The sequence below is a fragment of the Athalia rosae genome, chromosome 3 (genome assembly GCF_917208135.1).
Source record: "Athalia rosae chromosome 3, iyAthRosa1.1, whole genome shotgun sequence".
NCBI lineage: Eukaryota > Metazoa > Arthropoda > Insecta > Hymenoptera > Athaliidae > Athalia > Athalia rosae.
In genome coordinates this window covers 22259147-22277449 of record NC_064028.1, presented here as the reverse complement: position 1 = coordinate 22277449, position 18303 = coordinate 22259147, and the positions used below count along the sequence as shown (strand labels likewise).

At 41.9% G+C, this 18303-nt stretch overlaps 1 protein-coding gene across 2 annotated transcripts in view; it reads right to left on the bottom strand.

Moving 5' to 3' along the window:
- Positions 1-18303, bottom strand: part of LOC105693179 (discoidin domain-containing receptor 2-like) — a 38502-nt gene that overhangs the window by 7837 nt on the left and 12362 nt on the right. For both annotated transcript variants that reach the window (XM_012412946.3, XM_048652034.1), the window contains exons 3-8: positions 8047-8149; positions 4965-5196; positions 3982-4129; positions 2331-2495; positions 1362-1495; positions 322-529 (exon numbers count right to left, since the gene is read on the bottom strand). In XM_012412946.3, the coding sequence (XP_012268369.3) occupies positions 322-529; positions 1362-1495; positions 2331-2495; positions 3982-4129; positions 4965-5196; positions 8047-8149 (990 nt within the window). The remainder of the gene's footprint in view (positions 1-321; positions 530-1361; positions 1496-2330; positions 2496-3981; positions 4130-4964; positions 5197-8046; positions 8150-18303) is intronic.

Sequence of the window (18303 nt, the reverse complement as noted above, 5' to 3'; positions counted from 1 at the left end):
ATTAAAAATGTGGAAAAGATGTTTATTTAAAACCGCCGGTTGAAATGAAAACCGGGATGATATTTCCCCGTGTAATTCCCATCGCTATACGTACAGCGAACGGAGGTCTGCGGCGCGTCAATTTTTATCCCCTCTGAGCTTTCGTGAAGTCTCGTTATAATCGGGATTCGGGAGGATGTTGCGCGGCTCCTCCATACATGCGGACGTAGGAAACCGAGCCCCGAATTCCCCGAGGAAAAGGGAGAGAAAGAGAGAGAGAGCGATAGGGCTTACACGTTATACGAGTATACGTAGCGAAGAAAAGGGAAGAAAACTACTCACACGTCTCAAAGGTGACCTCGCTAATCATGATCCATCGATTGCCGAAGTGGAGATGTAACTTGACAAATCGTCCGCTTCTTCCGTGCAGACCGATCGTTACGTTACGAGCATTTTCTAATACTGTATCCGGCATGTAAGAGTAAGAAAGTGGTCTTCCATTATAGAACTGACCACCGACACTGAACCATATTTTTGCCTTCGAGAACACCTGCGTTTTTACACAAAAACAGAAAAAATTATAAAACTCGTCAGGTTAGGCGAATGAAATATGAGTCACTCTTTCACCAGCCGGTTCCTTTTTTCCTTTTTTTTTCCCGTAACTGAATTGACAAATGTTTTTTTTTTTTTCTTTTTATTCGAATCGGTGTAGGAATTCAAAATTGTACAATTTATTGAATTGTAAAAAAAAGTCGAACTTTCAAGCATGACCCCGCTGTTCAAATACATTTTTCTTTTCTTTTTTACTCGCTCTTGAGTTCTTTTTTTTCACGCGTATATCAATTCCGTGATTTTTTATTTTCTGCATGTACAGTTTGAAACATTAGTTTTCAAAGTCGTATATACGAGCGCCACTAAATCCACGTATCGTAGATATAATCTTGATTTGGATCGTCCACTAGCGATTTTTCATAATTATCACAGTTAAAGTATTCAGTAAATACAACCGTTGCGATATAAATGAAAATAGGATTGGAAAAAAAAAAATATTATTTGATCGAAGGATCGCGCTCAAAATATTGGTTGTTTTTCTCAATTTTTTTTATTTGTCAGAAACGGATTTCTTTTGCCGTGCGATGTGGAGAAAATGAATTTTTTCTCTTCACTGGTGGAAATTTGTCAGTGCAGTTCAAATATTGAATGCGAGAGCAATTAATTTGAAAAACTAAAAATTCATCTAAACTTCATTACATCGATGGAAGTCTTCTGCAGTTACAGAAAAAGAAAAAAAAATCCGAAGAATGAGTCGTTGAATTTTCGCTTTCTACCATTTTTTTTTGTCTTTCTCTTTTTTTCGTTTTATCAAAATATAATCAGCTTACCTGCACGTCCCTGGAAAAGTAGTTGTTTGCGTACAGGTGGACGGCGTGAAAAACCTTGATCTCGTCAAACTCGAAGACGAGTTCGACGTAGTTCGTTGGAAAGGAATCGCTCATCCAAGCAACCCAGCTCGTGCCTGAGAATTATTACGGTGCCAATTTAACGCTCGTGGGAGGAACAAGATATACATTTTATACATAGGTAGTACGTATATTACGGGGTGGAATCCAAGCCCCTTCCTCCCCCTCCTCCGACTAAAAATTCCGACAGGGAAGTAGGTAACCAAGAAAATTTTCAAAGAGCTTTTCAAACAGATTCTCCTTCGTTCATATCTATGTATATACATGGGTAAGCAGGGGAAAAGTTTTGATGACCACGAGTGAGAAATTTCACTTGAAAAAAAGGATGGAAACAATTTACAAAGAAAAAAACAAGAAGAAAAATAGAATTTCAACGGTGGGTAACGATTTTCACGGCGTTGCCGTAGTTGATATACCTATAAGGTATCCCGCATTGCCGGAATTGAAGAAAAACTCGGCCGAAAAACGAGAAGAAAAAATAAAAATAAACAAAAAATAGAATCAATGCAGCTGGTCTGTCTTGATTCTATATATATGCTACATTTGTCTTATTTTATTTTATTTTCTCAGTTTGTCATTAGCGACTGCAAGGCAGAAGTTATATTTACTTTATCTAGAAACTGAAATCGGAGGCTTTTCACGTTTCTTTTTCTCATTTTTTTTTTTCGCTCGCTTCTGACATCGTATATATAATTAAATACGTTATAACAAAGTTGATGAACATTTTTCCTTTCGACGCAAAATTAGTTTTGTCCTTTTATTTTTTTTTTCTAAATTTCATTCGAAGCGACGTCGTTAATTCGTTCCCGTCGATTTCAGCGTCACCGCAGTAACACTTATTGAGTATAACGCAAAGAAGGATGGTATCGGAAGGGGTGTATAGAAAGATACCTTTTCCATAGCCCATGTCAATTCTGTAGTCGTCGGCGCCAATCTCCCCGTCCATTAACCGACCCAGACCGTCAAAGAGTACGCCGTGTTGTCGACGACCGTCGTATAAGGTGTCGCTTAGTTCTGTCACCGGAGATTCAGGGATGGCGTAGTTCACCACACCACCTGCGGAAAGTTCAATTTCTCATTTCTCACGACACGTAACCGAAAACGAGAAAAAAGAAAAAAGGAGAAAAAAAAATAAAAAAATAAAATTGATTACAAATAAATGAAATAAAAACTGAAAGGAGAGAAAACTCTCGTATTATTCGATTACTCGTCTCCCCCTCTGGTTATAACCTGCATGTGCAGCTAATTGCATCGCCCCCTCCCCCTCCCCACTCCCCGTCCCTCGCCGCGCGATCCTCCTTCGATAACTTTTTTCTATTTACTTCGTCATACCTGCTTTAATTAATAATATAGTAAAAACACGCGAAAAAAAAAGGAACGAAGAGAAAAAAGCCCCACTCTACTTTTACCCCCTTTTTAAAACGACGTGACGTGATCGGAATCCCGTAACTGGTTGCCATATTTCTTTCGTCGTTTTACCTGATGTAAGCCGCACGAAAGCTGCACGCGATTATAAACGCGTCTCGCCACGCGTTTCGCGGTTTATTGTAACGTTGAATTTTCCGAGCGGCTCTACGCGCGGATTTTTCGGTTCAGTTTTTTTTCGTCCGACCCATACGTAGAGATAAAAGGGTTCGCGGAGCCTGGGTAAGGGCGGAATCAGGGGTGGGTAATTACCAGAATAAAATTAATTAATGAAATCGGTATTAAAAGTGGATAAATGCCTACGCCGAGTTTCATTTCCGCAATCGCGGTTCTCTGATCTAATAATACTGCGGGTATAAAAGGGCTGACCCGAAGCTATTGGGAGTTGGAAAAAAACGAAGGGAGAGAAGAAAAGGACGATGGGAAAGGCTCAGAAGCTCAACTTGCGGGCGAAGGCATTCGCGATGACTTCGACATATTTTAACTGGCTGTCGTGCGCGACCGCCATAAATCTGCCACTCCTGTTCACCGGCAGCTCACGCGCTCTGATTATTTCTCATGCATACATATTGTATACCTAAGCCGGTGGAAGAAAAAATCGCCGAAGTACTCGAGGAAAAATTCAAACAAAAAGAACCACCTGCTACTCGTAACGAGTCCTTCCGCAATTCTCGCTGCCCCAGAGAAATTATTTATAAAAATATCGGAGAATCCCTTTCCTCCCTTACACGCATATATTTTACCCGCGTTGTCGCCCAGTTTTTGGTCAATCACCGCAAATTGTTCCTATCTTTATGGTTCGAGTCTGGGCTGTAAGAACGTTTTCGCCGGTCGATAAAAAAGTTTCCGAAGAACGATAAAAGAATTAAACATTAACATTTATCGGGGGTCATGTTGTAGCATTTTGCAAACGTATACTTTTTCGCAAAATTGAAGTTTTCCAGTCGTCTCAAACGATTCAAACTGTAGGCAGAGATCGCCGCTCTGGTTTCTAATGCGGAACGTTGAATTTCATCGGGGAAGATTTAACGGCGAGTTCATTAAATGAAATATTTGCTTTTTAAATTTGAGTAAATTGGTATTTAGGGGTGATAAGGTAGGTAAGGGTATCACTTACTGGTCTCGGGGCACCCCTTTAGCTCGATACGAAGGCACACTGTGCGCCTGTGAACCGAATGAGGCAGCAGACGAATTTTACTGGCTATAATCGGGGGTACCATTTCTTGGGATACGACGGTAGCCGTGTCGGTGTTTCCCGTCAATATCTGAAAAATACGATCCCTGTTATGAAAAAGTTGAAAAAAAAAAAAAAAAACGGTAAGAAATTTAAGTTTTGTTCTCGTCCTTATGCAATCTTCTATGTACACCAAGTACGTTATACCTATACAACGGAATTCGTGTACATAATAAGGACCAAGCTAGGACCTTAATCGGTTCGAAAGTTCGGCCGACTCGCATCAAACGTACTCATATTGTTGGATATTGGAGAGAAACGAGTTGGAACACCTTACGCTCGACCGTGTATAAAAAACATTCGATTCACTTGATCAATAAGTTCGGAGGTTCGCGGGAATTGATTTTCCAGGCCGACCTTTTGAGAAAGTTAGTTTTTCAGCGGCATCGACGATAGTCAATGAGGTTGAATGAAAGTTAAAATATTCTCGAACACGGATGACTGAGACTCAGATATTTATTAATCGAATAATTTCTCCACCGAACGTTCTTAACGATCGTGCGTTGCTTTTCCCCCATTCGAATTCGTCGGATAATAATTTTTCCCGCAATTAATCGTGAATTTTCAGTCATACTTATAATGAGGGTTACAATTGTAATTATTAATCAAATGACAACCGTCCACGGGGGGAAAAAGCGGCAAAGAAAATCAGCTTTTCCACCCCGAGAAGAAAAAAGCGTCTCGATTCTTCCTTTTTTTTTTTTTTCCTCAAAGCGTCGTCAGAGTTCCGTCTCTCGAAATAAGTTGGGAGGAATAAATGAATGAATATGAAATTAAAAGTTTTGTCCCCCGCGTCGTAGGGAATCCCGGGGGACGGTTAATTCGGGAATTATGTAAGGAGTCCTTTCCGAAAATGTAATCCTGACCTTTTCGTCATCCCATCTGCGGTATTCTCGCCATTCGGAGAATCCTGGTCTCCAGTATTCCACCGTGTATTCTTCGACGTACTCTTGACCGCGGCCGTGGTCGTAACGTCCCTGTGTTTGGATCGTTCTCACGAGGTGGGAACCACCCAGATCCACCAATAACCACTCGCGGACTTCCGCTTCGATCTGTCTCTTCGGACACCACGCGCCACCCGCAGTTTCCTTGCGTAATCTGTAAAAGCACGGAAATAAGAAACGAAATGTTCGTTAGGCGCGCAGCAAAACGGACCTGGATAAAACGAACCGAGCCGAATCAATCCACTAATTAATCGCGACGACCTCGATACCTCGAGGGAACAAATCGCGCGGGCAAGGGAAACGAACGATCGAGTCACGTCACGATTCGCTCACAAGTTCGAGTGACCGCCTCGCGTTTCCCCTGCATTTTCGTATATCGGGTCGATTTTGCGTCAGCTGGTTTCCGCGTTGAAAAAAAAAAATGAGCGTCGATAATAAATCTTCTCGAATATTTAGCAAGTGTCATTCGTAAGGGTAGCACATGGCGAGCGAGCAAACGAGGCACATAGGTACGTATACAGCTAGTCGGTGGGCGTGTGCACACGTATACACCGTATACGCTAACGAATCGTTGTACGAATCCACCCCTGCAGAAATCAAGCACCCTACGCGTCTGCAGGTTAAACTCTCGGTGTGAAAGGGTTGCTTATTTATTCATCTTATCAATGCCACAAGCTACGCCGGTTGTTGATGATGATTGCCCGTTCTATACGCTATTTACCTATGTATAGTCGTGGTTCTCGTTTCAAGACGACCTCGCGCAACGATTCAACGGGGGTAAGTAATGTACGACCGTTGAGTGCTTGCGTGCATTTATTCCACAGTGGGTATGTATATTTACACAGAGCTTTCCGCGCCAACTCAGCGAATCTCAGACACGTACGGTATACTTGTACATCTGTGTATAATATCCACCCTATTCGGTCATCCGTTTTTTTCTTTCTTTCCTTCTTTCGTTCTTTCATTCTTTTTATCATTCTCCTAATCAACTATCGATTTCTTTCACTTCTCACCCTCAGTTTTTTTCTCTGCCACTCGTCGTATTTCTTGAAACAAAAATATACCATGGGATCTTTATCGGCTCCAACTATTTTTGATCTTCCAAAAATGCTAAGAAACTTTTGCGAGTGCTTGCGTTTTTTTTTTTTTTCTCCGCGCCGATACGTGATGTTCACGATATTGTTCGAAGTTTATGAAAAATTTTCTGATGGGTATACCGCGCCCGAGGTTCAGGGAGAGGTAGGTGGGGGATCGTATATCTTCGGATATTGATAATTGAATTTTGAAAACTGAAAAGAAAAAAAAAAAAAAAAAGACAAGTCCAAATGAACGGAAGTTTATGAATAAGTAAAGAGAGTTTTGTTCGTCGTATATACTTGTATATCAGACTCTGATATATATGTACAGTGCGCATACATATATATGCGTTTGTTTGAACAAAATAATGGAGGTGTTTACCGAGAAGCTACGCGACCGATATTGGCGTGGGTTGAGGTACGGTTTTTTTTTTTGGTTTTTTTTTTAGGGTGGGGCACCGTGGAAGGGGAGGAAGGGGGATGAAAATAGAGATGAGGGAGGATAGGCAGGCGTTGGTTTCAAGAGTCAATAGCGGATGGAAAGAAATGTTATTGCAATAACCTTCTTACTTCTGTAACTATGTTTGCCTGCGTTCGTGCCTAAATTTCCTCGCGTTTTCACGGTGCACACGGAGGCGAGGGTGCCAGAAGATACGTAGGGATGGTTTACCGAGGCGGTGGCTGTTATTGGTTCTCGAAAACAAATCGAGAGTTTGAAGAAAAGATTCGCTGATTTCTCTCTTTCTTTTCATTTCAAATTTTCACCCTCCTTGCGTATTCTGTTTCTCTTTCGTTCACGTTTTTCGATTTTTATTTTAAAAAATAACCTGTTTTCAGGGAGGTTGCAGGCACATGGATCGACGACGACTTCCCTCGAGGAATTTTTGTAGTTTTTTTTTCACGAAAAACCAAAATCGAGATGGAAAGAAAAAAGTTAGAATAAAAAAAAATAGAAGACATTAGACGTTCCGTTGCACGAGGATATCACACCCAAGTTTGACGAGAGAAAAGAAAAGCTGCAGAGTTCTCTGGATTCTCGACGCGACGAATGAAAAATGAATGGAACAAAAAAAAAAAAAAAAAAGAGGAAACAGAAAATGGAAAAACATGAAGAACCGAAAGCTTCATATTATGACCAACGAGAAATCGGCGAACCGACTCCCCACTTTTCCCCTTCGCGTCTAAGGAATGAATAGACGACCGAAATAATGAAAACGGGGTCTTTTCCAAAAGTGCTTCGGGCAAACTTTTTCTTCTCTTCTTTTTTCTCTTATCAGTTTTTTTTTTTTTTTTTTTTTTTTCTTGAGATTTTTTTTTGTCGCTCCTGCGCGATCATTCCTCACGATCGAATGATAAGAAAGATTCATTATATGTGTACCATACACGTGTACGTACTGCGTGCGATCTGAATAAATTTTATATTCTTCACCCCCGACTCCCCTATATCTTTCTAGAAGAATTGAATTTCACAAGAAACACTAGTTGGCGCTTTATTTCCAGCAGGTGGAGTATTATTGGATGTTCTTCTGCTTCTTTCCGATGGTATACGTGCTCGCTATACTTTTCTTGCTTATTTTTCTGTCTGTCAATTGTTTATTATACACATCCTCGCACGATAACAAGGTACGTATAGATACTTTTTGCTATACCGTAGGGGCTGATCAATAGGGGATAAGAAACAACCACATACATACATACAATACACACAGACAATTTTCTGACTCCATATTTCCGAAATTCTTGATCAAGTTCCGAAATTGAATCGCACCGGAGTTTTCAGCTACAGGTTTTTCAGGACGCTAAAAAGTTGATTAAAATTTCGGAGTATGTAAACCGAGGGCGTTGGGAAATTAAAATCTTTTTTGGTTTCGTTCGTCTTTTTTTTTCACATTTTCACAAAACAAATATAGTAGAAAAATCTATCTCACCGGGCGTAACGTGGTCCGACGTTCGTTACGTATGAAGATGACGCGTTGACCGCGGAGTCTGGAATATCACCGGACTCCATCCCCAAAGGTGAGTTACATGATCCTGAAACATTGCGAAAGCTTAAAAATTAATATTTGTCTAGAGACCCAGCGCGCCGAATTCGTGATACGGAGATTTTTACTGTTTTTTTTTTTACACTCTCTTTCTTTCTCTTTCCATACGAACAGCCTCCGGCACTCTAAATGTAGCCACCGACGCTTTTTATATACCATTATAAAATGTAAAATTAAACAGTCTCACATTATTTTCAAAATTTTCGTTTCATCTTTACTCTTTTCTATTTCGCTTGAGCGAAAAATTTTTTTCAACCATATTTTCTTTCACCCCGTCCAACAAACTGTGTTTTCGCTATTGCGGTCGATTCATAACTCCGAAGCTTTAAAAATTCCATTGATGATTATTTTCGTTATCATCATTTTTTTCGATCGGTATTTAATTCGCGGAAGATTGTGCCACGCCACATTAGCGGACGGTAAAACGTTGGTACAAGCGAGTAGGATTTACCGATATCCGTTCGATCGTCGATACGTAGAGGGCACGGTATCGATGGATATATATATGTACACCGTTGGCGAGTTTGTTCCTACGCAACATTCTATTATTTCAAGAGGAATACGAATATTCGGTTGACTGAACTAACTGGAGTAACTCGGTATCCCTGCCTCCCCCTAACCCCCTGGAGGAGTCGTCCCTCGTTCTCTTCTGTTCCTCTCCAGGTCCCCGCGCCGCCGATTTCGTCGTTGTCCTTGGCGACGTTCTCTCGGGCGACAAGTCGCGAGAGTTTCTCGATGCCCGGGACTTATTGGAAACACATTTGGGTTTGGCGGTATACCGTATAGATACACGGGTACACGGATACCGTATACAGAGGGTACGCCATCCCGCAAATTCAAGAGCTAAGCTATTCCATATCGCTAATAGCGGGGTACCTCTCCTTCTTCGATCTGTATTGTGGAGGTTTATACCTCTGCGGTCTGAGGGAATAGCATGTCGCCGAGCGAGGCAAACTAGATTTTGACGAGCGTATATTACGAGCGCGACTCTGGATTATAAACCCTCGTAATTGTACCTAGTCATCCGATGCGCGGTAATGAGCTACACGATATCCGCCGTGAATGGGGAAAATAAGAAAAATAACATCCCGGCCCTTCGCCTTATCGCGTGCATGTGAAAAGAAGAATGTGTCCGTGATATTTTCTTTTTCACCTTGTAACGGAAAATTACAGGTAAAGATGTGTGACATTTGTTTGTTTTTTTTTTTTCCAGGACATCGATCGAACGAAGGTAAGGTAGACTCGAGGTCGGCGAAGAATTTCCGATACACGCGGTAACTCGAGAGAATTTTTAAGCGTAACGCAAAACTGACCAAATAACTGACGACGTGTGGTACGGAGGGCGATGCGGGGGGTGGTAAATGTGAGGTGCATTAGAGGTAAAGTTGTGCAGTTTGCGAAATGCGCATCCGCCCGTCTCATTGGAATAACGGCGTACACGATACAGAGGAATATAGATCCCGCGAGACGAGTGGAATCTTCAACTCGTGTAGAATGTGGATGCATGTACGTACAGACCGAGAGTAGAGTCGCAACAATGATCGAAGAAGACAGGTGTTTCGTGTCGTACCATGAATACGTTCGAAAGTTCAACTCACTTAGGATCTCCGGCTTGCAATTGAACCGTCCCAAACTCCAATTTGCATCTATCTCTATACCCAACATGAGGAAGGTTTCGTACCTTTAAGGACGAAAATTTCATTGTTTCTCGACACTCGAGAGTAGCGAAGGTGGGGCGGAAAAATGATCTTACACAACCGGATGATATGGCCTTTCAATGAGATACCGGTCAACGTGAAAACTGTTGCTTCGAAAATGGCGAATCGGGTTTTAAAAGGACCTCATTCAACTGAATCCCACTAATTCTCCAAGCGACGAATACCGAGAGGGAGTTGAGCGTGAATACGGTTTGTTTGAGTTTTGAAAATTGCGAGGTAAAATTTTCTCGAGGTAGCGCGTTTTCCCGGCTTTTCCGTTCCGATACACGGAGTCTATCCGAGCGTATCGACAGGTGCGGTACCTAGGTAACCTTAGATGCGACAATTGTCATTGAGCAGGTGTTCTTCGGCGACTTTCTCCATTTTCTCTCATTCTTACCACGAAAATCCCGGACCGCCTTCGAACCCCGTCCTCCCTCTTACGGCGCACCCGCAACGTACCCGTCCCGTCAACCGAGAGGATTCATTGCAACGCATTCCACGTCGAACAATTCGTCTTGCGAGTTGGCGTGCAATTTGCTGAACGCGAAGCTGAATGCCTTCTATATCTACGTTACATCCCCTTCCTTACGTCTTGCCCGACGAGTATTGTATAGATGGTTACGTACCGAATCTACCTTTTACGAAGCTACGGTATTATATTTAACGCCTCGATCTATGAGAGGAAATATTTTCTAGATAAAAGCCATTCGTGCCGATAATATAAGAATATCGCAGTTCAACAATTTTCCTCGGCAAAACACGAACGACGGGTCTCTCGAGTTTTCCCCTCAAATGTAAATAAATTTCAACGTCCGTACACACCGTGAAACGTACGTACATTCGCTATTATTGATATTTGTTCGAGCACTTTGCCAGACTCTGGTTGCATTTTTGCAAATGCTTAGCTGCTTAAATAGTCAGCGGATACTACTCGCGGTTACCGTATATCTTGCATAGAGCGAGGTGTAGTGAAACTTTTTTGTTTTTTTTTATTTTTTTTTATTTTTTTTTACATAAATTTACGTCGTAAATTATACCCGTGATATACGGAGGCTGCAATATGATGTATGTATACGCTCGCGCCCGTTCCCTACGTAAATACATATCCCAAGAGTTTCCAACAACCGACTTGCTATAAAAGCTTATTTATTATTCAACGTTCAATTCGTATTATAACGTCATTTTTTTTTTTTTTCAATTCGTTTTTCCTTCTCTATTTTTTTTTTTTATCCACAGTTTTTCATCTTCCGCAGCTCTTCGAATCCTGGGTCGTGCGGCGATTCGCGAGCTCGGGGAAAAATTTGATTTTCACCCCAAAAAGAATTAGTACAGCTACAGGTGAAAGTTTTCGATGGAAAATCAGTAGATCGCGTGATGCACTCTGTTCCAAAAATCATCGCTCGCATTTTCCTCCTATGAAAAACTATAAAAGCTTCGTGCGACGAGTGAAACCTACATAGCTACGTGTTTGTTCGTACGCGAACGGTAGTGCGGCGGTAGGAGGAGCTTTTCCTAAGGAAAAATTGCAGACGCGGTATCGGAATCTAGCCTGGTACGGTATATTACGAATACGAGTGTTCGTGTGGGGAAAGTAAAATCGTACACGTGTTCGTGCGTGCGTACGTATACCACGCAGCCGTGTGCATGCACATCTATTTTTTTTTCCTTCTTTTCTCCTTATCGAAGCGAATGGCGTGAAACGAATTTGAAGTAGCGCGTGAACTTTATTTGAAAAGTCACAGTAACGACGTGAGAGTGTGGTACACACGTTACACGGTATTCTACTATATATAGTAATAAGTACACAGTGGTGGGTATAAGCGTAGAATCGCGAGTGGTTCGTGAGTGGAGTTGGCATAGGTGGTGGGTTACCAATATTTCCATCATCACGCGCCTTTCAATTTCGGACGCGAGAGCCGCCGAAGGTGTACGGATGAAAACTCACCGCTAAAGTGGCGAAACTGGTACGCTCGAAATACGAACGATGCGTTAATGTGAGAGTGTGTCTATACACCTGGACAAGTGTACACGTTGTACCTACCGTCGACCCATTAGACCGGTTGGAAAAAGTATTACCGCTCGAGATCTTTCGGATTTCGAGATTTTTGCGAAATGAAATAAGAAAGGAAAAACCACTCTCGCCGAGGGTTTGGCAAGGGAAGACATTTTTACTCGGACGAGTAGCCCGTTCCTATTCGTCGGTAACAAGATCCAAAATTACCGATCTCTCAAGCGACCCGAAGAAGCGAGTAGAAAATTTCGAACGTCGGATAAGGCGAGGTGAATGGAGCGAGCAAAGTTCTTGTTTAAAAAATAAATAAATGAATGGCTAAATAAACGTATGAACGTGAAAGAAGAGAAAACAAAATCGTTTTCATGCGACTGCACGAGGCGAAGGTGGACATTATTTTTAAATAAAACGGAGCTGGATGTTTCAGAGGGAAGGATAAATGCGCGGAGCTCTGACTGCGAAGAGGACCTACGACGGGGAGGGATGATACGCGGCGAAGGGAGAAGGGAGAAGGGAAAAGAGGGAAGGGAAAGCGAAGGGGGAAGGAAGGGAATCTTTCCCTCGAACCGGTATGGGAGCCGTCAGGTGGTAAAGCTATAATCCTCTGAACTGAACTCGGCGGATCGGCCCCGTGGCACGAGCGCGCGTTGAGTTCGCCTCCCAACTCCGAGCGCACTTACAACAGTCTGGTTTCAGGATCAGGTTTTTATCCGTTAGAAATAGTGTCACCTGTACAATCCTTCGTTTGTGTACCGTACAGGTATACAGTAATCTACGGAGTGTCTAAAGCCCCATGTACGCGACGACAGTCTCTCGACGATATTTGACGAAATACTGCAGCGAAACACTCGGTTTTCTAGTTGATGAAATACAGGAGATATCGTCTTCCGCAGTTTTATGGAAAATTCAGAGGACGTAGCGAGGGGTAAGTTTCTCGGACAAATTTGGCGAGCAATCGTCTCGGAACAATTGCAATTCTATTTTCAGCGAAGTTTCGCCGCGAGACGAAGGAGTGGAGAAACGCTGTTTCAATTTCATTATACGTTATGTCACGGAAAGATTAAAAACTTACGTTTAATTTTTGATATTCCATTACGGGGTTTTTCATGCACTCGGCGCACGAGTCTACGTCAATGATTGTACGAGCGTAATAGTTTTGAATTACCGAAGTTTCTGTTGTCTGGTGGGGTAGGCTGAGGCCGGATAGAAACAGTGAAATGGGAGGGGTCGGTACACCGAGGTATTGTATTTTCCTAGAAACTTTATTCATCCTGTCTCTGACTACCGGCAGAAAAGAGCGGTTGTTAGCGGGATGGAGTTTGGTGTAGAGCCACTGTAAGAAAGAGCGTTTGCGTATATTTATTTGAACAAATTTCTGCAGATCTTCCAGGAGCACCTCCCTCCCTCCCTCCCTCCCTCCCTCCGTTCGTGGGATCGCTCTGTACTACATCTTCCTGTTTTCATCTCCTTTAGTTTTCCTCGCTTAGTACAGTGATCGCTGCGCAACGGTAGAGAGAGCACTTAAATGAACTTTGGTTAAAAAAAACGTTAAAGCTTAGGGAGGAAAATTCCGCGCTACCGGCGAACGTCCCACTACTATCAGACTACGAGAAAGTCCCCGGGCGGGTTGGTTTCTCGTTTCTTCCTTTCTGCCGAGAACAAAAGCTTCGCGGATAATTGAGCAGTAATCTGGCCAGGCGTCTTCGAGACACTCCAACCGAGAGAAGCTTTTTAAAGCTCACCCATTTTCTATACCGCACGTCAGGTTTACATGGTATTTGTGTATAAAATAACCTCCACGCTATTCGACGTATTTCCTCATTTCAACGAGCTTTCCTCCTCATTTGGCCCTTTTATTTTTTCAACGTCATTTTACCGCAACAACCCCATCCGATCGAATCTCCATTTCTAGGAGATGTCGCGGGAACACGGGCGGCTAGTTATTTTCGATATTTGAGGACATCGGATTTTTCCAAGCGACGACAAATTTTTCGTTCAAATATTTTGGAAACGTACTTGTAGAAATTTTTCACGTTCGCTACGAACTGGTACGATAGAGCGATGGGAGGGGGGTGGATAGTTTGGGTAGACATGGAAAAAAAGGTGATTTTAGGTAAATAGAAATATAAAATTCATCGACATTCGAGTATTTTTATATCTCCGTGGATCGGTTGCGATTTTTCGATTACCGGACGTAAATGGTGAATTTGAGACAGAGACAGGCACTGCGTGGCACAGTTGTATGCGGCGCAACGAAAAACCAACGACAAGAAGAACTTACGTACGAAACCGACACGCCATTTTCCAAAGGTAGGCTGCACGTATACGACGCGACTATCGAGAAGAAAAATAAAAGAATGAGAATAAGAATAAGAATGAGAACGAGAAAGAGTGGAATAAGAATAAAAGGCAGAAAAGCAAACTAAAGAATTACGATGAGTAAGGTACAATTGAATTTCACGTTCAGTGCGGATCGGGTGCTGCCGGGTGAAAATTGATGCAACCTCCACCTTTATTTTCACCTCTACATCACGTCGCGCGTCGCGAGAAATAACCACCCTTACATCTCCACACCGTGACCCCGAAGTTCAATGGGTTATTTTATACCATTATTATGAACCACTTGGTAAGCGCCCCTGCGAATTTCCGCACCCTACGCTAATTACGATTTCGTGTTTCTTTTTTCCTTTCCTTTTCTATGTTTTTTTTTTTTTTTTTTTTTCCGGTGTTTCGAAAGTACGAAAATAGAACGAGTCGGATGAAAAAAAAAAGAAAAAAACATTTTGTAAATCATCTAGTGTAATCTATTGTGGTACTTTCACTTTGTTTTTCAATCACTGCGCAACGCAATCTAACCGGTGAAAAAGTTTACCAGAGTGAAAAGAATTATCCTGCAGGGTGGTTAAATGTTTTCCTATATAAATGGAAACTTTTATACGGACCTGTGTATAGTGCACAAAATTACAGCGTACGGTATAATACGTTTTGCAATTTTTCTTCTTTCTTTCATTAATTTATTTTTGTTGGAGGTTTTTTTTTTTATGCGAGTACTTTTTACTTGAAAAAAAAAAAAAAAAAATGAAACAAATAAAAGAAAAATGGCATATGGCATCGCGTGTAGTATATTAATTTATTTTACACGACATGCAGGAGGGTGAATTTCCGGGGCTAAAACAATGCTGAAAAATTAACCATCTATATATATATATATTATGTATGAGAGTGTATACCGTACCGTACACCGTATACCTTCGTACGTACATACGTTATATTAAAATTGAAATACGCCAGACGTTTCTCACCTCTTTATACGAATCACTCGTTTCAGAGCGCATATATGGGTATGCGAATGAATGAATAAATTAGCGAATCAAACGCGATTGAGGAAACGTTTTACTTCGATAAAACGAGATTATGGAAAATAAGAAAGTTGGAGGGTTGGGAATAAGAGTGAGAGACAGCAGACGAAAATTAAAAGGGAAATAAACTTCCCGCGATACCATGGAAATTCTATGGTTTACGTCATTCAAAGGTTTCATCTGCCCGATGGATATTCAAGACGGATACCTAGATCCGGTGTTTTCAAGGGGATGGTCTGAAATTGTAGCTTTCGTTAGCCGTTGAGCTGGGCATCGAACCCCCACCCACAATTAGCAGGAGCAGTTGATTTCGGGTATTTGTACAATCTGGGAAAGAAAAGAAATAAAAAAAAAAAATTACGCATGTTAGAAAGCAAAACATTACATTTTCCTCAACTTACTTTTGAAGAAAAAAAAATCGCCAGTCGAATCGTTCTCCCGAGTGGGGGACGATTTCGTTGAAAAGTAACGGATCTGCCCAAGGATATACATTTCGTACACCAGCTAATTGGTTATTGACAGTTTATATAATGTAATCGCCCTAGTTTCGTCGATGTTTCAAGATTCTCCGTAGCAATTCCGTAGCGCTCAACGAACGAGAAAACAGCCAAGTGTTGTTCACTTTCGAAAGTTAAACGTATCCAGACGTTGATAACGACGACGCTGGCGACGAGATGAGCGGAATATAATCTTGCCTGCAGGAAGCGCAAAGCAATTCCATCTCAATATCGCCCGCACGTTTGTTCGAGTAATAATGGCAAGTGACGCGATGCGACGAACAAATTCTCCCCGTTTTCGAAACCCCGAGAGAAATTCCGAAAATCTCGGTTCGTCGAATTCCCAATAAAAACCACCACCCCGTATATTCCGCTACCCAGGCATGGGGGGGTCTGCAGTCTACGTGTACCCTACACGGACGCTTCTCCCCGCGTGCGTTTTCGATGAGCCGAGAGACGATATTATATATATAATATTATGCACCGTCAACGAAGCGTGTCCAAGCTAACCATCCGCTACCATGCAACCCCGTGGCTCGTACAACTTTGCGCGTTGACGTGCGCCAGTTTACGTCCAAAGAGCGTCGAACCGGGCGGCGTGAGCAACTGCAGGGGTGGTGTACGAGGCAGCTGAGAGCTACAGCCGCGTATCCGCGTAACGGCTCAACCCACCCAGCCGCAGCTAGGGTTATGAGAACTGGATGAAGCCGGCGTACGTATATAAATACGAGAGGGGGTTGGGATTCCGAGGCAGATAGGGGGATGAAGGCGAGCGTTATATATTTAGGCGTTATACCTTATATCCATTGCCTCGATATAGGAAGGAGCGACTCGCGATTGTTCTTCGCAAGTGACTGTGTCTCATTACTTCGAATTGGCTAACGAAAGACAATGGTTTAATAATACGGTATTACCCGGAAGACGCTCTCAGCTCACGTCTTTCCTATCCAACCAGCTGGTTATATACCGTGCTCACGGCTTCGAACAAAGATATCAACCCACAATGGGCCATCCAACGGCGCTCGAGGAAAACCGGAGGGTTTCTAGCCACCCCCTGCATTTCTGTGTACTATATATATATATACATACCTGCGCACACATATAGATTACATAATGGGTATAACTGCTGGATGATCGACATTTAACCGCGCGTTTATCCCGCAGGACCCCGCTATCGTGTGCCCGGATATAATCTGATTGACCGACCGTGCGATCCGCCTCATTTTTTTCTCGAAGAAAATCAGAGGAGGAGAAAAAGTTAGTTTTGAAAAACGAATCGTTCGAATAATGCAAGTGTTGTTCGATCGCCCGTTTCGCTTTTGCTCCGAATATAAGTTTGACGCGAACACGTTTCGGGAAATTAATTTTGCAACTAAACTTCTCCGAAACGAATTCAGAACGTAAATTTAAACGATAGTTTCCACGTGGGATTGGTATAAATTTTGCCCCGCGCGATTCTGTTTCGTTTCGACTTGAAGGTTTTTGACGTTCGTTCGAGGGCGGGGGTGGAGGGTATGCGCGGCGTGGGTTTTGCGAGAATGTAGGAATTGGATTTGTCTGCCGTTAAAACCACTCGCATATTGGCATGGCAAATAATGCTATACTTGATAAACAAAGCGATATTGTAACGCAAACGAGAACGGCGGGAGCTTAACAAATATTGAACTTGCTAAATTTATTATGTACTCGCAGGATACAGTAGTTGGATCCCAGATTTGACCTAAATATATACATATATATATATCTGTACGTAATATAACTATTTCGAAATAGGGTAGATAGGTGTACGTATGTACCGCACATGGCGTAATATCATGTATATTCTTTTTGCAGCTACTTCCGCGCCTCTATACCGTCGCCGCTAGTTTTCCATCCACGTGATATATCTATACGTAAAAACGTATATGAGAGCGTATATAATAAATGCATATATACCGACCGTGATAACTTTCCTATGTTATAAAAGAAAGTTTATTCCGAAATCATATTCGCTGGGAAAGTAGCCAAAGTAGTTCTCGGTCTGGATCTACGGAAACGCTTCTCCGTCTTCCCTGTACACATATTACGACCGGAAAACGCAATTTTCACGATTATCATACAAATCGTAGAACGTATGTAGATCCAGAATCGACGCCAACGTTAAATTATCACCATCGTCGCTATCACTGTCATAATTGGGTACGGTTATTTAAAAATTCTAGCTTCAGAAACCGAAAAATTGGCGATTACTCGATTAATTTTATATATAGATCAATTGAGCTTTCAAATTCGGATTCCTGAGATCGAAATACATAAGAATAGCATAGGAAACCCTAAAAAAAATGTTAATTTTTTACCCCAAAATCGAAAAAACTCTAAGGGATACCCCTTGGAAAATTTTCAAATTTTGGAAAACATTTTTATTTTCTAAAATTGATTGTATTACACTTTTCTGACGTATTTTGACCTCAGGAATCCGAATCTGAAAGAAAAATTCATCTATCTCTAAAATTGACCGAGTTATCGCCAATTTTCAACTTTTTGGGGTCCAAAATAAAAAATTGATTTTTTTGTCTATTTTAATGTAATTTGAGCTC